General features: G+C 56.2%; 1 protein-coding gene across 3 annotated transcripts in view; it reads right to left on the bottom strand.

Moving 5' to 3' along the window:
* HTT (huntingtin) overlaps positions 1–23,292 on the bottom strand; it is a 116,645-nt gene that overhangs the window by 24,843 nt on the left and 68,510 nt on the right. For all 3 annotated transcript variants that reach the window (XM_036227435.1, XM_016159198.2, XM_036227436.1), the window contains 13 exons: positions 21,882–21,998; positions 18,650–18,772; positions 18,147–18,382; positions 17,574–17,716; positions 11,593–11,800; positions 7,132–7,273; positions 5,503–5,682; positions 5,210–5,386; positions 4,843–4,919; positions 3,501–3,639; positions 2,423–2,545; positions 663–876; positions 163–308 (listed from right to left, as the gene is read on the bottom strand). In XM_036227435.1, coding sequence (XP_036083328.1) covers positions 163–308; positions 663–876; positions 2,423–2,545; positions 3,501–3,639; positions 4,843–4,919; positions 5,210–5,386; positions 5,503–5,682; positions 7,132–7,273; positions 11,593–11,800; positions 17,574–17,716; positions 18,147–18,382; positions 18,650–18,772; positions 21,882–21,998 — 2,025 coding nt within the window. The remainder of the gene's footprint in view (positions 1–162; positions 309–662; positions 877–2,422; positions 2,546–3,500; positions 3,640–4,842; positions 4,920–5,209; positions 5,387–5,502; positions 5,683–7,131; positions 7,274–11,592; positions 11,801–17,573; positions 17,717–18,146; positions 18,383–18,649; positions 18,773–21,881; positions 21,999–23,292) is intronic.

Genomic DNA, 23,292 nt, shown 5'->3' with positions numbered 1-23,292 from the left:
GGGAACCCGGGCAGTTCACAGAACTGCGCAGGCCCCGGCCCCCCTCATCTGCAGTGTGGGAACAATGGTCCACCTCTTGGATGTAGTGAGACCCGAGTAAGGTGACGCACAGGAAGCACCTCGTCCTGCACACAGAAATGCCAAGTTCAAGCTGCCCATTACCTCGAGGGTCGTGACCACGAACTTCACAGTGTCCCTCTCCTTCTCAGGAGGAAGGCGCAGGTGGCCGGGCAGCTTGGGGAACACCAGCAGGTACTGGGCCAGGGCCCGGGCCAGTGTGGTCAGCTTGCAGTACCACGCAGCATCACCTGGAACGGAGACCTCTGTGAGTCGATGGGACTCGCGCGGAGGCTCATGGCCTCTGGAAGGAGGCCGGGCCCCTTCCCAACAGTCTGACGGGAGTCGGGGCCCTGCCCCTCGGAAGCACCCGTGTGCACTCACCGAGCTGTGCGCGCTCTGCAGGCGCGGAGCCTGGGCTGTGTTTGGCGGCACACATACCGGAGACATGCAGAGCTAGGGACCCCAAGGCCATTTCTCGGTGACCTCAGTAATGTTCTCCGTCAATCAGAGCAACGGCATTTGTTGTATGCTTGCTCAGTGCACAGCGCGGTACTGGCTCCGCAGCATTTTTTAAAAATGGGAGATGTTTTTGTTTTAATTACCGAACAGATCGCTCAACTTGCTCCAGTAGGTGGTGGGCTCCGCAGGCAGGAAGGGCTGGAGCACTTGATGGACAGCAGGCAGCTGCTGAACCACGCTGGTCACACGGTCTAGAGTCGCCACACGAGCGGCTTCGAAGAGGGGACTCTTCTGGCCTCCGGAAATTTCCCGCATGCCCAGACCCAGGCACGGGGCCAACAGGCTCACGTTGAACTCCTGGGGCATCAACACGCACAAGCTTTCAACGAGGCGAGAAAAACGCAGCAGAAGGAAGGTCGATGCAAACATTTCTAACACAACACGAATTTTTATGCCGTAAAAAAAATTAAGAATATTCTGCTTCTATCAGAAATAAATAACTCCATTAAACACATGTAGTGAAGTATATTTCTGGTTCCTTTTGGGTGCTTTAATTTCAAAGAAATATTTTAATTTTTTTATGTCTTCAGATTTGCTTGAAATAAAAATTTTAGTATGACGAAATTTTGATAAAAATATAAAACGGAGCTGATATGCTATCCAAGAAATCAGTGAAATACCTGACATTCCCAAAGCTTAAGGAAGATAAGCCAGGTTCAAAAGCAGCTCAAATATATCCAAGTACCACGTAAATGCTGCAATTTTAGGTGGAAAAGTAGTATTTCATATGACATTGATTTGTATTGTATTTGGCCAACTTTTTAAACCATTCAAGGATTTTTTTGGCTAATTTTCAGGTAGAAAGCCAATCTTCATTTAGTTAATACTCAGAAAAATATATGTCATCATCAATGATCAAAACTGAACCTTTCTGTTATAGCCGAAACCTTTAAATGTCATTGGAAGTCTAATCACCGAATTTGGAAAATTCAATTAATTGATCATTAAACAAACCAGCTTTCACTGAATGGATCTTAAGATGATTTTAGCAAACTGATTTCGGACCAAGTCTCCTGCTTTTCTCAACGGAGCACTCACTTTAACCGGACAGAGAACCAGCGCTTAGGAGCGCACTGCTGTGTGGCCTTCCCTGAGCCTCTTTCCAGCCACACCTGGCCCAGCCTTTGCTGCCCCGCCCCCTCCCTGCAGCCACCTTGCCAAACCCCAGGTCCCTGTGGCTTTTTCTTTCCCGCTTGATACATATCAAGACGGTGCTAAAAAACCTAACAGTTTAGTTGGCTGCTCATCCCAGTGGGTCTAAGAAGGAGCCCGTTAAGGCTGTGGCTGGACAACGCAGAAAGGCGGGGGGCTCCATTCCTCACAGGATTTGCCTGAGAGCTACGGACAAGGCCACGGAAGCTTCGCATGACATCGGGAGTGGGCATGGGGGAGCTCATGACACCTAGTGAGGAAGTGGGAGACCCCACCACAGGTAGTGGGGGGAGGGGCCCCAATACATAAAGTGAGGGGCGTGGCCCTCGCAACAGCTAGGCTGGGGCTAGCTGGAGATCAATTTCCAGAGTGCCGTTGGAGAGTGTTAAATCACGTGCTCTGGCACATTCCAGTACCTCTCCTCAGGCCCACAAGAACGAGCAATTAGAACTGTAACTAAGGAATCAATTTTTTTCACATGCATGAAAAGCTGAATTAAACACAATTTGCCTCCTGGACTATCATGTGACTGAACTATGCCCTGCGCTGCCTGGACTGGAGTCCCCGCCACTAAGACAGCTGCGTGAGCGGCACACACCCTACGTAGGTTGCGTAACGACAAAAGAAATCGACATGCGTAGGCAACGCGGGAAAGGTGGGGAGCCCCCAGCGCCCCGCACTCCCACCATACCGGGTTCGTCATGAATGCGCCCATGTCCTCCGGGGGGAGCCGATCCACCAGCTCCGCCCCCTCCAGCAGCGCGGAGTCTGACCTGGTCCAGCACTGGGATCTGACGAGGCGGACGTACCAGTCCTGGAAGGAGGGAAGGGCAGACGATGGCGTGCGCTGGGGCAGGCTTCTGAGGGCCTTCGAGGCCACTGGGAGCGCGACGTGTCCTTCTCCACTACCTGGCAACCTACGGTACCAGACCGAGGCCCGGCGGCCTCCCTGGCTCTGCGTACAGTCCGGCAGGGCTGGACTCCGGCCAGCCACGCGCACCGCTCGCCACACCCCGGGAACTGCTACGAAGGCTCTCTGAACTTGCCGGGGCTGTCGGGACGCCTGCCCCTTCCCTCCTTCACCTGTCGGGTGTCTCACTGTCCTTCGAGCTCGGTTACAGCACAAAGGGGGGCAGGTCCCCCTCTCTATGCCCTCACCCTGTCTGTCCCTTGTCTGGCACAGCACCCATCACCTCCTGTTGGGGTGGCTGGTCTGCCCCTCTCTCTCCAGGGCCAACAATGAACTTATGCTACTCTATGCCTCGACTGTTGGCTTCTGAAATCCAAGTTCATGTTTAAACTGAACTCTCTCCAGGAAAGTAGAGTACCAAGGGCCCCACTGGCCCCCAGCTCTGAGGTGTAAGAGGCGAGTCCTTGTGGGGAGTCAGCATGCAGGAGCTCAGCACGCGTGAGGAGGAGCCAGGCCAAGCGGGCATGGACCTGAAGGCGATGGCCCCCCGTCACACTGATCCCCGCCAGGTGCCCTGACATCCCCACCCCGCCATGAGAGCCCCTAGTTAGCACCGTTTCTCACCACGCGCCCCCTGCTAACCCCCGGGCTGGCCCTCAGGCCTCCTGTCTGTGACGTGACTCTGGCCATCGCCAACAAGGAAAGAGCAGGCCAGGAGCCCTCTGGGGCTGCGCCAAGCACGACGCCGTTCTGCCACCTGAGGCACCCGGCTGCACTCTCTGGATCTGCTTCAGGCAGACCGAGGTGCTCGCTGGCCCGCCGGGCCCCTGTGTCATACACAGACACGCTAGACACTTACTTTGTCCGGACTCACTGTCTCCACGGCCAAGGAGCCGTCCCCATCCAGTGGGTGGGACGTGACCGGAGGAGAAGGGCCAGGAGACCCTGGTGCAGTGGCAAGACGAAGCCTGTCCAGCAGCGAATAGAGCCTCTGGTGTCTGGAATCCAATCACACGTGGACAGTTAGGGCCCAGCCTCACAGGAGGAAGAGCAGGCGGCTTCTGACAGCGAGGGGGGCCGTGACTGGCGCCCCCTGCGGAGCTCCTCCTCACTGACACGTGGACAGGCCACAGAGCGGTGCAGGCCCCAGCTCACCTCTAACAACACTGTTCACACCCCATAAAGACTTTCCAGAAATTCCATTTACACTCAAACACTACAACAGGCAACACATGGAACAGCAACCAATAAAAGCATTCTTTGGAAATGCAAAGAAGATCATCTATTCTAAGATCTAAGTGCAAAAACATCTCCCGCTTAATCCTCCAACGAGACAGAACTTATGCCAACTTATGGTATAAGTCATTTCATAAAAGAATCTCTGCATCTGGTACAAGATGTTATAACCTTCTGCGTCTGGGCTGAATACTGAGCCCGGGGTCAAGCAATACAATAGTGCGACCTCCCACCATGTGCTACGAGAGTGACAGCTCCATAATGCAAATAACAACATGACTCGGCCGGGCTGAGAAGTCACTCCAGCAGGGCCTGCCCTCCGCACAGCGCCCTCTCCCCATTAAAGCTGAAGTCACGGCATGTAATTGTGTTTTTTCTCACACGTGCCACCACCACCCCCCGTCCACCCCCGTGAACGAAAAAGGTTAAAAGCGTCTCAATTTACTTTGCAGTCATGGAAATATAGAACGGATGTCACGATTTCTGATAAAGATCTCTGAAGACTTTGCAAATAAAATTAGGCAATAAATACCTATAAAGAAACAAAATTTAACAAGATGTGGACCTGACTTTTACATGCCAAAAATCAGTAACGTCCTTCAGATCTGCCAACTCTCACTTGGCAGTTAGCGCCTACGCGCCGATCCCGCGGAGATGAGCTGATACGTCACGTTCCCGTTCTTCACAGGACGGTGAACGGCGGCACAGCGAGCACGCGCTGCCCCTCGCACGGCCAGCAGGAGAACGGGCACGGCTCCGCCTGACGCAGCACAGTGACTCTGCCAGCCAGTGGTGACTTTTTATAAAGTGAGATCCGAGTTTTTTTTAACATAGGAAGGCATTCTGGAAGGCCCTCTGCAGTAAAGCCATCTCTAACGCACATTGACCTCTCGTCCTGTGAACTTATTCCCTTATGAATCTAAGTCTTCGCCTCCAAAAGCAAGGAAGGCGGGTTCCGGCATTACCTCTGGGCCAGGCCGCTGCTCTGAAGGTACTCCTGGATTCTGTTGAGCTCTTCCACGGGCAGCTGGGCCATGCTGCTCTAAAGTAAGCGAGAGCACACCAGGAGATCGGTAACGCATGAAATAACCCCGCACTCATTCGCAAAGGATAAACGGACGTGTACGGCCTATAGTGAGTGGCACAGGCAGATCGGACGAGGGAACCAAGTCCCCGTCCTGGACACATGGGCAATGACCCGTTTATATGCACTGGATGTGTTTCTCTTAGTGCCCACACGGAGACTACGCCGTGGAGGAAAGACGCAGCCAACTATTTGGCTTGCTTTGCTAAGTTTTCAATAAAAACCAGTATCAGTGTTTTTTTCAGTACCTGTAAATTTGCAGCCAAAAGCATTTCTACCCGGCGACAAGCAAGGGTGTCAACCATGCGAGCCAGCGCGCGGAACGGAGTACGCAAAAGCTTGTCCACGTACAGCGTTAGCACGGCGCCCGACTGGCTGAGGTGGATCCCTTCCAGGCACTGAAGCGTTTTCTTCAGGGTGGTGGGCTGGCGTCGACAGAAGGAAAGAGTATTTGCCAACTGGAAACCAGCGGTTAAAAAACTCAGGGCTCTACCTCTCGGCGAGCGAGCTGCCTGACAGCTGCTGGCAGCGGGACACTTACGGGTGACAGGTCTTCGCAGCGAGACTGGATGGCCTGGATGAAGAGGCCGCTGGCGGCGGAGTTGCGGTGGACGGCGCTGATGAAGTCCTGCACAGGAGGCTCGTGCGACAGGGCGACCAGGTCCTGAATGTGGTTCACGACGAGCCACGTCAGGTGCTCCGAGTCGTGCAGGTTCTGACACTGAGGGAAAAGACGATCAGACTCACTTCCAGGTGGACCAGCAGGGAACAGACAGGAACGGCCAGAGCGGCAGGAAGGAGCTAGCAGCAGCCCAGTACCATCCGCACTGACCACGGCTGGTGTCCGACCTCCGGAAATGGGCGTGGCCGGAAGGCACTCTACGGAGGCTGTCGCCTCCAGCCACACACCGTGGCCGTGGTGCTCCAAGCATGCCCCATGGGGGAAATGGGAGCCAGTAGTCCAGCTCCAAGGGACACCAGCCAACGGCCTGGTAAGCAGGTCCTGGGCTGTGGGGGAGGCATCAGGGACCTGCCACAGCTGGCATGACTGAAGGGCCCCAGGAGCAGTAAGTGTGGCGGCCGCCCCTACAGGTGGCTGGCGTGGAGCGGAGACGCTCCGCCCATGGCCGCCCTGCCCCCGCCACTGAGGGGTGTTCTCCAGGGTCTCCTTCTCCAGTCGTGACAGGTCATTGGAAAAAAATTATTTATTACTGTCACAGTTTCAATGAAAATCCTGATTCCAAAATATATCACCTAGTTAACAATTAATATTTTCCAATGTTGGATTACCTGATAATATTAACTTATAAAATTAACATTCTTCTCACATTTCTGTGAAATACAGAAACAATATAATTATATTGTTTCTCAAAAGTAAAATAAGGAAACTATTTCAACATCAAGAACGTAATGCAAAAAGTGAGCATTAATCAACTATCGGAACAAGAAGCTACAGGCACTGGTGCAGCGGAGGAAGCCCGCGCGCTCCCCTGCCCGGACGCACACCAGTGCCCGCCCGGGGGCCGCCATCTTTTACCAAAGAAACGCACTTTTTTTTATATCGGTATGGAAAAAGCACTAGATCCCAGTAAAAATGTGACAACGGGAACTCTGAGTAATATAATTCCAGGAAACTTTATTTTCTTCTGTTTACTAACTTGATTTTTACAAACTTTCTATGTTAAACGTGTGATGCTAGTTTTATGGTCAAAAGCTTGATAAGTTTTTTTAAAAAAGAACGGCATTCGAATTGTAATGTAATTTAAAATACTGTAATGAACACCTAACACCTTTACCAGAGATTAAAAAAATGCTTTAATTAGAACCCTTCGACAATACTCGCAGCCTCATTTTATTGTCATTGTCATTCCTTTGCTTCCATCGGTACAACAAAACTGCCCGGCACTATGAACAGCACAGAGCGGTCATTCCACGTGTGCTGGACAAGTGACCGCTGAATGACAGACAGCCTTTTACAAACAAAATGCCGTGGCCAAACGGCTGTATGCTTTCTTGTTTCACGTCAGAGCAGGAAGAAACACTAATTCTGCATTTCGTCCTGATGGAGTGGCGGGCTGCGGCAGCCTGGCTTGAGGCAGCCTGCAGAGCCCCGAGTACGCGGGGTGCTCCCCGCCCCCACTCTCCGCCACCGCTTGCATTTTGCACTTACGACGTAATCGCAGAAGAGGATGAGGGCGCCCCGCCGAACGATCTCTCTGTTGCACACTCCGGGTCTGGGCGCTGGGGCGGAGTCCTCCTCCTCTCCAGACGCAGGAGGGCTGAGCGACTTCCTGCTGGACAGGCTGCGTCTTCTAGAAGGAGCAAGAGATGCAGCGACATTGATTCTGGGGCAGCGGCCAGCAAGCTCACTTTCATAACACTGAAGGGGATTACGCTTAGGTTATTTTAAACATCGCCACATCAGGATGTGTACTGTGTACTCTCAGTTACTGACTTCTCAACTATAACAAACCACGTATGGAGATCTGAAGAAAACAGGACTTTACAGGCGGGGAATGAACATTCTTGGCTCAAAGGCAAAATGCATGTGAAGCTGTGTGTCCCATTTCAGGGCCGTCACTGGCCGTCATAACGCAGCAGCTGCTTCTGGAACCCCGATTTTAGTCTGCATGAAAGCTGTTGGCTGCCAGAGACCTTCACACGCCCCATCTTACTACTCGATTACCGACGCAACGCTTCAACTCTAGACATGCCCACAGCGTACACGCTGTTATGGAAACCACTTAAAAGCATTTCTACGAAATCAACCCCCCACTATGAAGTAGGTTATTTCATTTCTTCTCACTTTGTCGTTTTCTTTCTAAGTAGACGAGAATTATAAACTTTGAGACTCTTGATTCCAGCCCCAACACTTAAAACACGGTCTCTGTCACACTCGCGCACTGCCCCTGACTTCTGGGTCTGACACAGGACGACATCATCCCCCTGGAGAGCCTGTGCATCTCCGTGAAGGCTGAGGGAGACAGAGGTCACATCAGGACGAGAATATCTGGATATGTGTCAGCGTTTCCCGTAATGCCTCAGGGTTTGGAACTGGCATACAAAATTCTACAGATTCATAAGTTTTCAAAGCTACCACTCATCTATCTGTTCCTCACCAGCTGAAGGGACAAGCACACGGTGACACACTCGGCAGCCACGAGGAACTGCTCACACGCGCGGCACCATGGCGTTCTCGACAGGCTCGACATCAGGACAGACGCGGGTCAGTGTTCCCAGGCAGGGGCGGGCGAGGGGGTGACTGACAAGGGACACGAAGACATTCTCTGAGGTGACAGCACCACTCCGGATCCCGGGTCCAGTGCGACGCTGACTGACTACATTCGGCACAAGGGTGCGTGACTGAACTGCAAACTACGTGTCAGTTAAAACCTGACAGAAGACCCTCCCTTCCCGCCTCAGCCAGCCTTCCTGCCAGCCCCGACGTGCCTCGCTTCCAGGCTGCAGTCTGTGCCTGCAACAGGACAGGCATGGGGAACAGCCTCCGGAAGAGAAGGGCAGGGCTTCCGGCTCAAACGTCAGCATCGGGCACTGAGGTCTGCTGTCAACCCAGATCCAGTCCCCACTGGGAGCAAGGCAAGCCCCCAAGACTTCAGACAGATGTATGCAGACACCAGCGGAGAACAAACGTCCCAAGCTCAAAATGGCTGCACCTGCAGGCCTCCGAATGGGTGATGGCAGTGACCGCCACACCGCACCCCGTCGTGCTGCGGCCTGCGTAGGACCCTAATAGGCCACAAAGGTGGGACAGATGAAAAGCAAATCATAAGCCTATGATGACACGGCTCTGAAAATAAGATGCAGACGAGAGCGGATGCTGCTGTGGTGGCCTGTACCCAGCGAGCCGTGCTCCCCGACCTGTGGCCGGAAGCGGGGTACAGACCTCCCGTAAGGATGGAACAGACCGAGGCCCGGTGAGCCCACACGTGAAACGGTGCTGTGTCCGTGCCTCCTGCTCCCGATAACCCGCTTTTATCACCTTCTAGAAGCACAGAGGCGCTCGCCCTCTGCAGCACGCGGCTGGGGAACCGCGCCGAGCGCGGACTCTGAGGCCGGGACGCATGCACGGGGGGTTTCCCTCCTGACGGGGGGAGGGAGTGCGAAGATGCTCATCCATGTGCTTTGTGTTACCATTAAGGCATTATATTTTTATAAAATTTAAGTACAGGTAAGTTAGAGAATCCACAAATTTTTTTTCAGTAAAAGAGAGGGGAATAACACAAAATGTTATAAAAAGGGAAACTGAGTTAGGTACAGTCAAGAAAAACCACCATAGAGTAAACCAGGTGCATTTACGAAAAGCTGTGGTTTGCCTGCAGAGCTGGAGGGGGCCCCTCCGAGTCCCAGGCCACACTCCGTTTGGGTTCCTTTCTTTTGAACACTGACCATCTAGTTCAGCATTTCTACCTCCGACTCAGATGACACACTCCCCAGACCCCGCGGTCTCTGATATGACACGCGGGTGAGCCAAGGCACACAGGCCGGGGAAGCAGGGGCGGTGCGGGCGGGGATGCCCCCACGGTGATGGAGGACACGGAGGCGGTCGGCTCCGACCGACGCGAGAGGAGGAAGCGAAGGAGGAAGCGAAGGCGCGTGTGGCAGGACGGGCAGGCGCGGCACGGTGGGCCGGAGGCCAGGGAGGGGCTCCTCCGCGCACCCCGCCCGCCCCGGCATGGGAGACGCCCCACGGACCACGCGCCCAGGCACAGAGGGGGCGCACGCGGCCTCTGACACTGCCGGCTCTCAGGGCTGTCTGCGTTTTTCAAGCATTTAGGTCCAAGGACTAGATCAGTTTAAGAAGTCCAGTGAAACGCTTGGCACTCCCAACACCTCTGCAGCTTCTGTGTCTTACTTGCCGTCAAAAGGCAAAGTCCATCTGTCCTGCCCACTGAACACGGAGTCGCCCTCCAAGCTCGGACACTGCGGGAGCCCAGCGGAAGCACAGACGGCACAGCGACCTGCACTGCAGGGCCCGGCCGGGCAGAGGCGCGAGAGGCGCGCGGGCTGGAGGAGGCGAAGGGAAGGGTCTCTGCCCACAGACGACGTGCCCGCGCCCGTGGGGAGCCCCGAGGAGCCCGCGGGACGGCGAGACTGCTAGGGTGTTCGGCAAGCTCTCAGGATGAGGTCCGGCCACCAAAGCCACTGTGTTTCCACAGACCGCCAACGTGCTATGGGGGGGTGAGGTATTTTTAAAAGTACCATTCCAAACTGCATTCCTAAACATGAAACGCTCAGACCAATTTATAAAGTACGTAGAATACTTGCACACTAAAAAAGTACAAGACGTTGTCATGGCAAATTAAAGAAGACCTAGATAAGCAGAGATAGACCACGCTCAAATCAGGAGACTCGGTATCGTTAAGACGGCAATTGTCTCCAAATTCACCTCCCGAATCGCCGTGATTCCAACCTAAACCCCTGCAAGCTTTTGCCTGTTAGACATTCTAGAACCCGATTCTAAAATACAGACACAGACACATAAAGAACCTAAAGGAACCCGGACGTTTTGAGAACAAAGCGCGACGCCTCCGGGCGGCCTGGGCTTCGCTCTGCAGTGGAGCGGCGAGCAGCGACGGCACCGATGGGACGACGTCAACGGAGGGAAGTGGCGGAGCCCACACAGGGCCACGCGCACACGCTCGGCCGATTTGTGAGAAAAGGTGCCGCCGTGACTGAACAAGGAGCAGCCTTTCTAACAAACAACACTGAGAGAAAGGTCTGCATAGGGGAAAAATGGATCTTTATCCTTACGTGTGTCATTCATAAATTCGACTTGAAATGGTAAAAAGTAAAGGTATGAAAGTTCCAGAAAAAGCCATGGGAGAACATTCCCGTGATCTGAGGGTCGGCAAGGCCGCCACTCTTCCTTTCAGACCCCCTAATGTAACCCAGAGCGCCATCTAATAACCCTGCTGATGCGGGGCCGTCCGGGAGTGAGGTTCCCACAGCCACACACAGCTTAGTCTCCCCTGCAGAGCACAAAGGAGCTGACCTCCCACCCTGCGGCCCTGCAACCTCTCATTTCCAGAGCTTTCTCTCCTCGCCATGGGCCCGTGAGCCTTCCAGAACCACTGCAGAGGCCCCGCGGGGGAGAGCTGGGTGTCTCAGCTTTTATTTCCACACGCGTACAAACGTCTGAACGAGAGTGCCTAGAAACTGAGGCTTACAACTTGTTGCAAAAGGACCACCCACAACCAGATACTTCAGAAGTCTTCTGAATGATAAAAAAATAAGGTATTTTCAAGCAGTTGTGAAACGCCGCTACGTAATTCTTCCATTGTCCAAGAATAACCAGAACCACATTTAACTTACAAAGGAGTTCAGACATTGCAACGTCTCGCTCTGGAACCAATTTGAGGACAAGAGCCCAGCAGGAGGGCCACGGGATGGCAGGAACGAGCCACGAGGTGGGCCATGCCAGAGAGCGTGCCGACGAACCGCGCGTGAACAGCAGCGCCGGTTCTGAGCCCCGCCGGACCACACGCTAGCCCCGCAGCACTGTCCGTGAGAGGGAGGCTCAGAGGCGGCGGGGTCGCCGCGAAGCCCGAGGCCCGACCAGACCTCGAGCCGCGGAGAGGCGAGCGCCCCACCCAGGGGCACGGGGACGTACTTGGGGGTCTGCTGCACCTCGGCCCACCAGCGGTAGTCGGTGTGGCTGACGAGCAGCAGGATCTGGCACCAGAGCAGCACGAGGGCCGGGTGTGTGGGGGCCATGGAGCGCACGCGCGCGTTCAAGCTCTCCAGGCTGTAGAAACTGCCGTCGGCGCCGTCAGCGGTGAGGAGTCTAGAGGCGGCCGCTGTGATTCTCCGGAACATTCCTAGAAACAAACCCAAAGCAAAACGGTTACGGGGAAGTCTCTGGGGCTCACTGCGGTCCAGCGCAGGAGCTGCGAGGAGATGCTACCGAGTGACGCACATGGCTCTGGCCTGCGCTCGCACACGGGGGGCCGGGGGGCCCTCGCGGCACCACATGCCTGCCACGGCCGAGAGCTGCGCGGCTCGCTGGGAACGGAGGGGCAGCGACGACTGCACTCACGCGGCCCCGACGCGTGCCCATGCCGGTGCCCAGAGGCCCCCGCGCCCACCTCAAGGCGTCCGGGGGCGGGGCAGCCACACGGTCAGCATCGGACCCAGTGGCACTCAGCCCGCGGGCCTGTCCACGGTGTCCCCCTTGGGGTCTGGAACAGCCCCCTCTGGGGCTGGAGGGTTTCGGCTGGACACTCCCTTGGGCAGACACGGGATCGGCTGGACAGGCCACTCCCGCCACCCGGCCCTGGCTTCGCACCGGGCCCTCACCCCAGGGAAGCACAGACCCACAGGCTGCACCGCACGGCAGGTGGTGGGGGCTGGCCACGGGCTCTTGTCCCCTTATCTTGGGTTTCCTGGCATCACTGCTGGGGAGTCGAAATCTTATTTCTGAGTTAAATTTCAAGAGATCCCAACATGAAAGAGTTCTAAAACTGGCGAAAACAGACTCTGGACTTTTTCCTTACTACGTCGTGACTGGCCACACCTGTGACCTGTAACTGTGACAAGTGACCTAATAAAAGCATGACGGATCAGAAACAAAGCAATGAGAAGCTTCCCAGTTCCGTGGTCTCCAGCCCCCATTTCCAGGTTTCTCTCCAGTTGCTTCACGGTCGATGTCGCCGACCTCCGGCCCCGCCCTGGCCTGGTCCTTCTCTGTGCCCTCTGCCACCACGAGGGCTCTTTGCGGGGCCGCTGGGTACCATGAGGAGGCAGGTCGGCCTGGGGGTGGGGGGACACCGGAGCCAGGCCAGGAGCATGGGGAGTGACGGGCCATGAATGTGAGTTTTACTGAACAAGGACCAGGGAACCACAGTCAGAACCCAGTGGCTCCGTGTCTTTGTCGGGGGAAGACCTGTCAGGATGACGCCAACCCTGAGGCGGCAGGAGGAAGGACTGAGCACCCACCAGAGGGGAGGCTCCGTCTTCTCTCTGCAGAGCCTGGGGTGGGCTCCTGGGGGGAAGTGGACTTGGAGGTGCTATGGGACAGATGAGGGCTGGCAAAGGCTCTAGGGAGCCCCACCCTCAGCCCACCCCGGGCCCTCTCAGCAAACGGCCCACTCTGCAGTGACTGCTAATCCTGCCGTGACACCTGCCTTGTCCTCCTCTGACCTCAGTCACCCTGGGAGCTCCCAGTTTTCATCCCTGTAGCTTCATCAGCGCTGGCCACCAGCCCACCAAAATCTGTGCGCCCCTCCCACCCCCCAGTTCAGAGCTGCTGCTGGGAAGCAGGGACCCACTGGGGGACCAGGCCCCAACTCCTGGAAGGGGATGGGGCTGCAGCAAGTCGTCACGAGAGAAGCTCTAACAAAAATGGCGGGTCACCTTCAGTCCAAGGACATGAAGTCTCGTCTACCTTCCAGTTCCTCTCCCTGACCTGAGAGGCAAGAGGTGCTGGCGGCCAGGACGCAGCACCCACGGAGAGGCCTGGGCCCGGACCCCGCGGAGACTACAAACAAATCGTGATGTGTGAGCCACTGACTGCTGCGACCTGTCACGGTGGCCACCAGGACTGGAACCAACACAGGCAGAGTGAGTACCTGAGGGATCAGAAGACGCCTCCTGGGGGCCCCTCCCAGGCTCGCAAACAAGGGTCATCGACAGACAGAAAGGCGGGCCCACGGCACACAGCGTCCGATGGCAGCCCGGTGACCTGGGAGAAGAGAAGGGGGCCGGGGCCCAGGGCGGTGACAAGGAGCGGAGGGCGCGTTGCGGCAGGCAGACAGATGGAAGGCGGTGCGCGGAGGAGCCTGGCCCAGGCCCGCGCTGGCGCTGAGAGGCAGCACCGAGGGGGAGGCGAAGCAGGGCTCGGAGCAGAGCGCCCCTGCAGGCCGGCCGGAGAGGGCAGGGCTCAGGCCCGGGCACAGCAGGCCTGGGTTCTTGCCAACGCCGCCGCCCAGAGGCGCACGCCTCCCCGCTCTCTGCGTCTGCTACCTGTGCGATGATCCGGCTCTAAGTGCACTGCCCACGGCGCCCAGGCCCACCGGAAGTGCTGTGCATGGGCCGGCCACCCTTCCCAGCGTCAACCCAAGATGCAACACTGCAGTATTAGCAAGAACGTGGGCAGCAAGCAGCCTTGGGTTTTCGTCCTTGGTTTCTGCCACATGACCTCTCCGCACCTCGGCTCCCTCATCAGTGACAAGGGAGAAGTACTTCCGAGTCCTTCTCAGGCTGCTCAGGGGTGACACTGTGAAAGGCGGCCTGTGCCCACGCGAGAACACCACGGTTCCTGGCACTATGACCATGAGCGGCCCTGACCTCTGCCCACACCTGACTCTGAATCGAGGTCAATTTTTACTGTAGAAAGAGCCATGTTCTCTTCCTCCCAGTGTTCCCACTTCGGCCCACACCAGGCGGGAGCACGGCCCCCTCTGGAAGTCCCGGCAGGAGCCTTCCAGCCCGGCCTACGAAGGAGCGAGCGTGCGGCACATGCACCGCAGCTGCTCCCGCCCCAGGGAGGGTCAGGAACGGCTGTCACCCACTGCTGCCCTTGACCAGTGAGTATCTGGATGGCGGTGGGGAAGGGCTCACGATGTGGACTCAGGAGTCACAGTGCGCAGTTAGGAAGCCTCATCCTGGCCACAGGCCGAGAGCTTCAACCCAGCCATGCTGGCAACAAAGCAACGGACAGTCGCAGCCCTGGGCCGCGGGCCCACCGCCAGTTCTAACTGGGCCGGCTCGGAGGAGCGGACGGGCACTGGGTCCCCAGGCTTGGTCAGCTGGAGGCCAGGTGTCTTCCTTGGCCATTCTGTTTACACTGGAGCGAACTGAAATAGGCAACTTTGGGATTCCCATCCCCTCCCCCAATAGGAGGATGGCAGAAAGCTAGAGGTCAAGGCCGTTATTCAGACTAGTCGCATTTTGAGAAAGAATACCTGAAATGGACAAATTCAGTTTCAATTTTCAGTGGAGTGAAATTCATCATCTCTGTTTAAGCAATGCAAAAATAACAATTACCAACTATACTTTATTTATATAGAAGTAAAATATGATTTATTTCAAATGTCAAAACCAAAGTAATTCTGCCCCCTGGTGTCTTTAAAAGAAATGTAGTCAAAATAAACGAGGAGACAGAGCTAGGTTAACACACGCACGCACACACACGCCTTACTTAGACACACTGGACCAACTGAACAATGTTCAAAGATACCAGCAGCAAAGCCCATGGCCCCCAAGGCCCAGCCACAGGCTCTCAGCAGACCTGTCCTACCACGGCGGCCACCAGCCATGAGCGGTTGCTCGAATTTAATTTAATGGAATTAAATCAAAATAAAAGTAGCCTCTCAATCACACAAGCCACATTTCAAGTGCCCAGCAGCCACATGAGGCCAGAGGCAGTCAAAGCGGTCCGGACACAGAGCCTGCCACACTGTGAGGCTGGACAGCACCCAGCGGACTCAAAACACCACCCCTGGTTTCACAGAAATGAAAGGAAGAGAAGTTAGAGCGATGGGTTAGTGAACAGTTAGAAAGGCACTGAGAGCCACCATGGCTCACCCAAAGAAGGTGGGAGACATTCCTTAGAGGGAACTGGCGTCCACCTTGGGTCGGATGGCCAAGTATTTAAATGACCGACACACCACAAAGGGCCCATCACGCTTACGACATTGGCATCGTCACTTTCTCCTCTTCAAACTCAGGGGGTCAGTGAGGTATCAAACAATCTTCAAACAAACAGTGCGCGTTCAACATCAGTAACCCACAGGGCTTGAAACCGAAGTCCGTTACCAAATCCGTTACCAAAATGAGACTCCAGCCCTGTCCATGCCAGGGCGTGGGCAGGCAAACGAAGCAGCCACGAAGACGCCTCCTTCTCCGGCCCCTGGGCCCATAACCCAGGTCCTCCAGACTCCCCGGCGCCCAGCACTGAAGACGACACTTTCCCTGTGCAGGCCTAGGTCTGCGGTCACCTCCGGAAAGCCTGCCCCCACCTACCCACCCTTCTGGTCTGTCACTACACTATTTGTTTCCCTCACGGGAAATATGAAGACTAGTGACTAGATGTCCCTGAACTGTCCTTCCCGCCAGGGCTGTATGCGCCACGCAGGCAAGAACCACGGCGGCTCCACTGGCCACCCACCCAGGGCCCTGCATGGCGGCGGCTGATGGCTGAAAATAGTAACTACCTCTTGCTCTAAGGTCATGTACTCCGTGTGTGTTTTAACTTATATTCAAGTAGGACCTACATATGATTTCGAAATCCAACAACACGGAGGGGCTTCCAGTTTTAAGTGCCATCTTAAGGCGACGGCCACCCTGTGTGTCTCGTCCTGGTAAGCTCCCCAAACTCCCACTCAACGAGCTTTTACTGCGTGCAGTGGTTCTGTACATTCCCCCTCCCTCGCCACGGGGAGCAGCCCCCAACCAGAGGAGTGCTGCCCCATCTCTCCCCTGGCCAGAACACGCAGGGGCCCACAGGTCACTTGTAGGACTCATGCAGGGACTGGGAGCACAGGCGGCCGGAGGCCATCCTTTCTGTCGGGGGGAAGAGGCCACCAAGGAACGAGTGATCCAGAAATGAGAGCTGCGGTGTGGAAACACGAGGCCGCGCACTGGCGTGGCCCCAGGGCAGCCACGCGTGGCTACTCCCGGCACCGCGGCCCCGCCAGGGCTCCCCCTGTGCCGGCTCAAGGTGGGTCACCAGCCCTGCCACGGAAGCTGCCGACACACTGACCCGTCCCGACAGGAGAGGGCACACGCACTCAGGCTGCCTGTTTCCAATGCAAGCGACACATCAGTTCTGTGCGGCTGCCTCCCAGAGTACTTTCTGCCTGTCAATGTAAATTTTATCACCTAACCTTGACAACGCGAGGTGAGGACATTCGTGCCCCTGCTGTCCCTCTGCCTGGTCTTCCGGCTTGCATTTCCCAAACTAAGTTGGACAGTTTTCTTTTTTACATTTCTCAGAACTGAAAACATGTTCGTTCTGTTCTGAAGTCATAATCGAGTAAGTGCCCTCAATGTTTTATTCATACGGTGACTCTGAAAGTGAAAAATCAAATCACACTTACATCATGACTGTGTGACCACGGTTCCCAATAAAGCCGGGAAGGTGACGCCTCCTTCCACGGGCCTTGGGCCACGCCAGGACGACTCTACCGTCGCAGGTCCCGCCAGGGCGACGGCCGAAAGCCGCGCCGCATTTCCCTTTGCGCGTTTCGCTTTGCGTCTCTCTGGACGGCGCCTTCTCTGCCCCGCCTCTGCTGGAGGCTGGAGCGGCCCTGCGCCTTCCTGCAGACAGGAGGACGTGCCTGCACCCCGCAAACAGTCTCCGGCTTCTCACTCATTCTGTCAAAGCACAGCTTTCTTCTAGAAAACACTCGCTGCTAACTGTCCTGACACAGACTGGTCTCTGCCTATGCTTGATGCACGGCTGGCCTCCTGCGACGTCTCTCTTGGGCTCACTGTCCTTCGAAAACATTGTGGCCACCCTAGTATTTACCAGAAGGAAGCCCTGGGGGTTACGCGTATCACCAATGAACATTTTCAAAGTCGCACTCTGTGGCGCAGCCCCTATGGGGGGCTGGCCGGGGGGCTGGCTGGGGTGCTGGCCGGCGCACCTACCGGACTTGAAGATGTGGATGAGGCACATGAGCAGCGTGCCCAGCTCCTGGCAGTAGAAGGTGTGCTGCTGCTCACTCACTTCCACTCTCAGCTGCTTTGTGACAATGTCCTCCAAGAGAATGCCGACCAGCTGCAGGAGAAACCTGCGGAGGGGGGAGACAGCACGGAGGGCGTGTGTGCGGTGGACGTGCAAAAATGTAAGCAGGAGACGCAGCAAGGAAAAGTGTGGGTGGACGTTACGCAGACAACAGTCTGCCGCTGACCGGGGGGGGGCTGAAGAGGGTCCGAGGGGCCAAGGGCATGGGGGCGGAGGGAGGCTGCAGTGAGAGCGGGAGCGCACGATGCAGCGTACAGCTGGCGCGTTAGTGCCGTACACTGGAAACGTCCCGTCTTATTAAACACTGTCACCCCGATAAATTTAATTTAAAAAGTGTGAATAACGCACAACACGTGGACTCTTTAAACCACCCGGACTGAGCCCCCGGCCTCTGCACGTCGCTTTCCTCGCTCAGGAGACGGCAGTACCCCTGCCGCCTGCAAAGGACTGCTGGGAGGGTCAGGCCTGGAGCATACCTTGAAAAAGTTTCCTCTGGCAAACTCTTCGCCTGCCTGCCTTCGCTGAGCTCCTCCGGGCCTGAACCACTCTCCCCGTCTCTTAACTTATTAATTGCTGGACAGGAGAGTAAGTATGGCGAGAAGGAGAGCTCCTGGACCCGAGAAAGAACGATCTCTTCGGTCGACTGGGAAATCAGAACCCTCAGAATGGCCAGGATTCCCGAGATCCAGAGCTGAACGGTGCTCACGGACGCCTACAAGAAAGAAACAGACCAGTTACAGGTCAAGAACAAAGAGGATTCCGCTTCTCCTGACTGCTGCCTTCACGAATGAAGGTCGCCCTGTTTACCATTCTACCAATAGATCTCTGGGTCACAGGCTGTCAAAGTGCGGTCCTCGACAGTCAGCACAGGCGCCACTGGGCACCTGTTGGAAGTGCCAGTTCTCAGGCCCCACCTGGCCCCAGCAGGTTGACCACAGAGTGCTGAATCTGAGATGCCACCGTGAGGCGGGAAACTCACCATTGTATCTGGAGTGACGAACATACTCCGTAAAAGCATGTCCACGGGCCGGAGGGAGGAAGGGGCCAGGATCTCAAACAAAGTATTCAACACTCCGAGGGCTTCGTGAGAATCGATGTGCATCTGTTGCAATGAAAACGAAAACGCCAACGCTTACACCTCAGGCTGGGCCTCCCCAGGCTGGTGGCCTTGACCACCGCCCGTCACCACCCAGCACTGAAATGCACTTGAACGTCAGTAGCCAGCCAGGCCGACTGTTAGAACGCCACAGTATCAGCTGCATTATTTCTACAGAGCAAATCTTTTCATTTAGATTTTTATCACATAAAAAATATCCGTTTTCCACACAAAGACTTAAATATACAAAAGCACTAAAAAAATCAGCTAGAATTGCACCCCCGATACCATCGTCACCAACATCTGGGGAGCACACCTCTCACTCAGCTCTACATTATGCACAGGTGTGTTACCTAAACAGGTATGACACACACCATTTCGCTTTTCTTTGCTTTATCTATGCCCCATCCCTACCCTGCTAAACAAATTACAGTATTTCTCCTTAATTTTCTCCACGTCTAACTTTTTCCACGTTCCTATAACCATGTATCCACACATATGAAGAGAGATATTTAAGTTGTTTTGAAAAATTATATAAACATCTCTGCCCTTTTCCCTTAAAACTACAATGGAGAACTCCCAAAGCAATAGGCTTCAGAATCTAACATTTTTTAATGGATGTAAAACATTGCAAGTCTCCACCACAATGCACCCGCCTGCCCCCCTACTGAAGACAGGCACTGTTTCCAGTTTTTGTCACTATTAACGAGTATACATAGAGAGTCAACATCTCTACAGAGATGTGATTTTTTTCAAGGTGCAGATCTGGAAACTGTACAGCACACAGCGCGGAGCCGTACCAGAGCAGTGAGGGAACAATCTAGAAGCTGGTGAGCTCTGACTCCTCCCCCCTGTACCGGCCCCGCCTCTCCGGGCACCCTGGTAGAGCCCACTGCACCCACAGCCAGGGATGTAGCTGCTCTGAACCCCGAGTCTGCCGTCTGCCCAGGGACACTGCGGTGGCAACGTGGTGGGTCCCGCATCACCAGCGCCCGTCTGTCCTCAGTGTACGCACAGGCCCTCCTTCCTCCCAGCTCCCTCCACGGACCCCTCTCCTTTCCCTCTTAGATAAATGCCTGCGAGTCCTCTCACCAGCAGCTCCGGCGAGGCTAGGCGTGGGCTTCGGCTCCCTCCCCAGACCCCTCCGAGCTACCGGACCCCGCCCTACTCCCAGGCTCACAGACCGGGCTGGGCTGCTGTGCCCGCCTGGCTGCTCTCCGCCCCTCTTCCTGGCCCTGAGAATACTGTGGCCTCCTGTCAGGCTGCCCTCGCCCCGTCTCCTCCAAGGGCTCCCCCGCCCCTCTCCGGCCTGAGCTGGGGCTGCCTGGCTCAAAACTCAGTCTTCCCTCCCTCAGTCACCTGGGTCCCACGGTGACCCGTCCAGCCTCGGCTGTCGACCTGCTGCTCTGCTCTCTCCCAAAGACAGAAGACTTGGTCCCAATGCCTGTGGCAGCCTCCCCCAGGTGCCTGCACACCCGGACCTGGCTCCGCCTCCCCAGGACCCACCGCTCCCGGTCCCCACGTGGCAGACGGCAGCAGCCACGTCCTGGAAGGACCCGCACATCTCCCGCTCACTCCGCACACCAAGGCCGTCAGCAAAGCTTGCTGGCTCTGCCTCCGGACTACGCCTGGCAGAGGCCACTTCCTGCCGCATCGCTCCCGCCTCCCTGGCACACACGCCCGCGCTGCACGTGGACCTCCTCCCTGCTCTGCCCTCGGCCCGCCCATCCCCAGAGTCATCGGCCTCTAGCCGCCCTGCACCCTAACAGGACTGCCCGGCCCCGGGGTCTGTGCTGCCCTTTCCCCTGCCCGAGGCTCTCCGCCCAGCGTTGCGCAGGGCTTCCTTCGGGTTTGCGCAGACGCCACCCAGGCTCGCCTACCCCTCTCCCCCATTTCCCGCACGACAGCACACCTGCCGTTTTACATGCTGACTGACTTTTCTGGCGCGTCTCCTGCACCCCCCAGCCTAGTAGAACCTTCCCTCCAAGCTCGGGGCAGTTCGCTGGGGTCCCTGCTGCCAGCACTGCGTGCGCACGCAGCATGTGCCCGTGCGTGGCGGTCGTGCCATCACAGCTTCAGAGCGGCAGGCACGAAGTCGGGCGCCAGCTGCGCTTTCCGGCCGCACCCCCCACCGTCCTCAGATGCGCCCACGACAGGCAAGGGAATGCGAGAAAGCTCTGGAACATAACCCGGAAACGTGTGCCTGCAGGCCTGGAGTCCTGGGCACACCAAACAGCAAATCTGCCGGCGTTAAAACCGCTGTCAATCTCACCGAAGCCGAGACATCCGCCCGTCGACTCAGCGGCCTCAGGATGACGAGTCCAAATGCAAGCAGAGCTGGGCTGACGTCATGAAGACAGCAACTACTGCTGCAGCGTGCCCGCCTGCACGTCCCCAGTGAACGTCCTTGTCACAAGCCTGCGTTGCCCAGAGCACTCGCCTCCCTGGCCAGACGTGCAGGAGGGACCAGGGCGTCTGCCGACTTGCCCACAGCACTGAAGAGCCAGAGCTTTGCTGGCGGCAGGGCCCTGGGGGAGGGCTGCCTTGGAGGCCATCCCGGCCACCCTCTGAGGCCCCCGCCCCAGTTACGAAGATGCTGCTGCCAGTGGGTGCAGAGCGTCCTGCCCTCTGACACCTGGCGGCAGACGCGGCTCAGAGACCATGTGGTTACTGGGCGCCATCCCATGTGGCAGGGCCAGACCGCTTCCCTCCACGACCCATCGCCATTTCTGATGACAGAAATTCTGATTAAATGCTGGATTGCTGGCAAGCTACGTTATAAGTGACAAGAAAAACCGAACTCCTAGAGACCGAATGGGAGTGCGCAGGACCGGCGAGACGGGGCAGGGGCGGCGCGGCGGGACGGGACACCCCGGCGCATGCTGGCCGTGCGCCTCTGGGGCCCCTGGCGTTGCCGCCAAGCCTTGAGTCCCACGCCTGCACAGCGAGAGATGGCAGCGGCCGGAGAGGGCCCCTGAGAGAGAAGCGAAACCCCCTGGCCCCCGGCCGGCACCGACAACCACCACCCTAAAATCAACCTGCTGCGACTTGACGGAAAGCCGGGCGCAAGACTCCTCCCCACTCACAAACGCGCCTCGGCGGCGGGGCGACACACCTGCTGCTTGGCCAGCATCGGGAGGATGACGTCGGCTATCTGCCGGGAGAGCCGCCTCCACTTGTCTTCGTTCTCCTTGTGGCACTGCTGCAGCACCAGAATGAACATCTCGAGCACCTGCAAGGAGGATGGGCACAGTCACCCGCCCGTCGCCACACACTCCCTCGCGCCGACCTCCGCTCTGCTGCGGGACCCCAGGGCCCGAACCAAACCAATGCGATCCCGGGCGAGGGCTGATGAACCCACGCGACGCTGGCCCTGGGACACCGCGCTGGGAGAGGCAGAAGGCGACGCGAGGGGCCGGATGGCCACCCTTGCCGCTATTTCTGTGGAGCTTACACACTGCACAGTCAGAGGAAAGGCACGAAAGGAAAAGCGAACTTACACTAACCTTTGGCAAACACAAACACGGCCCTGACTCAAGTATTCTGCAGAGGCTTCACGACTTCCATGCACATTAATTTCAATTCTGTGTTCTTTGCAACGAACTCCTACTGACTAATACCTCTTTTCACAAGAGTTATGCGTGGTTGAGCATGAGTTTATTAGTGATCTTTTAAACAGACACCTGTATTTCAAATAAAGTTTTATTGGCACACAGCCACACCCCTTTGGTGAACATTCTGACGAGGACTGCTTTCGTCCACAACAGCCGATGTGAGGAGTTGCAACAGATACCGTATGGTCTACAAAGCTTAAAGTGTTTGTCACTTGCTTATTTACAGACAAGTTTGCTAACCTGGTCTACAAAATACAATGGCTACAAAGTAAGAGACACAGCCACCAAAGCCCGCTGTCCATGCCGCCCCGTGTCCCATAGCCACCTCCCCTGCAGGGGGCTGCCGAGCTTTGGCTGCCCAGGGAGCTCTGTACCAATCCCGGCTCTCGACAGAGACCAGCGCCCGCTCTGTTCCTTTGCACACCAGGCCCGGAGCTTCTGGAACACGTGCGGCTAATAAGCCACCCTCTAGGCCTCCCACCACCGTGTGCCTGCCAAGAGTCAGTCACTGGTTCTCGAATCTCTCTATGGCAGTTGTAGTTGTTATCATAATTATGGGATTTAATTAAACGCCAAGCATTTAACTATTACCTAAATTAACCAAAACGGGAACATAAAAAGAAAGTGTTTCTATGAGAAAAGCTTATGATTTGTAAAGATTCAAAGACAAATAGCTAAGAAAAGTTACAGAGTAAGTGAGGGCTGGGCTACTGCACAAGCCGAAGATACGAGTCATTAACGGGCCAGAGTCCCGCACTCCGACCACCTGGCCTTCTGTGACTTCCGGCCCCGCCTTAAGCAACCAAGGCCAGAAGCAGCTCAAGGAAACAGCCTCGGGCCTGCATCAGCATGGTGGAAAACAAAGTCTTCAAATTATTTCCGATTTGAGATTTTTTAAAATCAGTTTTTGGA

This window comes from Rousettus aegyptiacus, unplaced genomic scaffold (assembly GCF_014176215.1).
Source record: "Rousettus aegyptiacus isolate mRouAeg1 unplaced genomic scaffold, mRouAeg1.p scaffold_m13_p_10, whole genome shotgun sequence".
NCBI lineage: Eukaryota > Metazoa > Chordata > Mammalia > Chiroptera > Pteropodidae > Rousettus > Rousettus aegyptiacus.
This window is presented reverse-complemented; position numbering and strand designations above follow the sequence as displayed.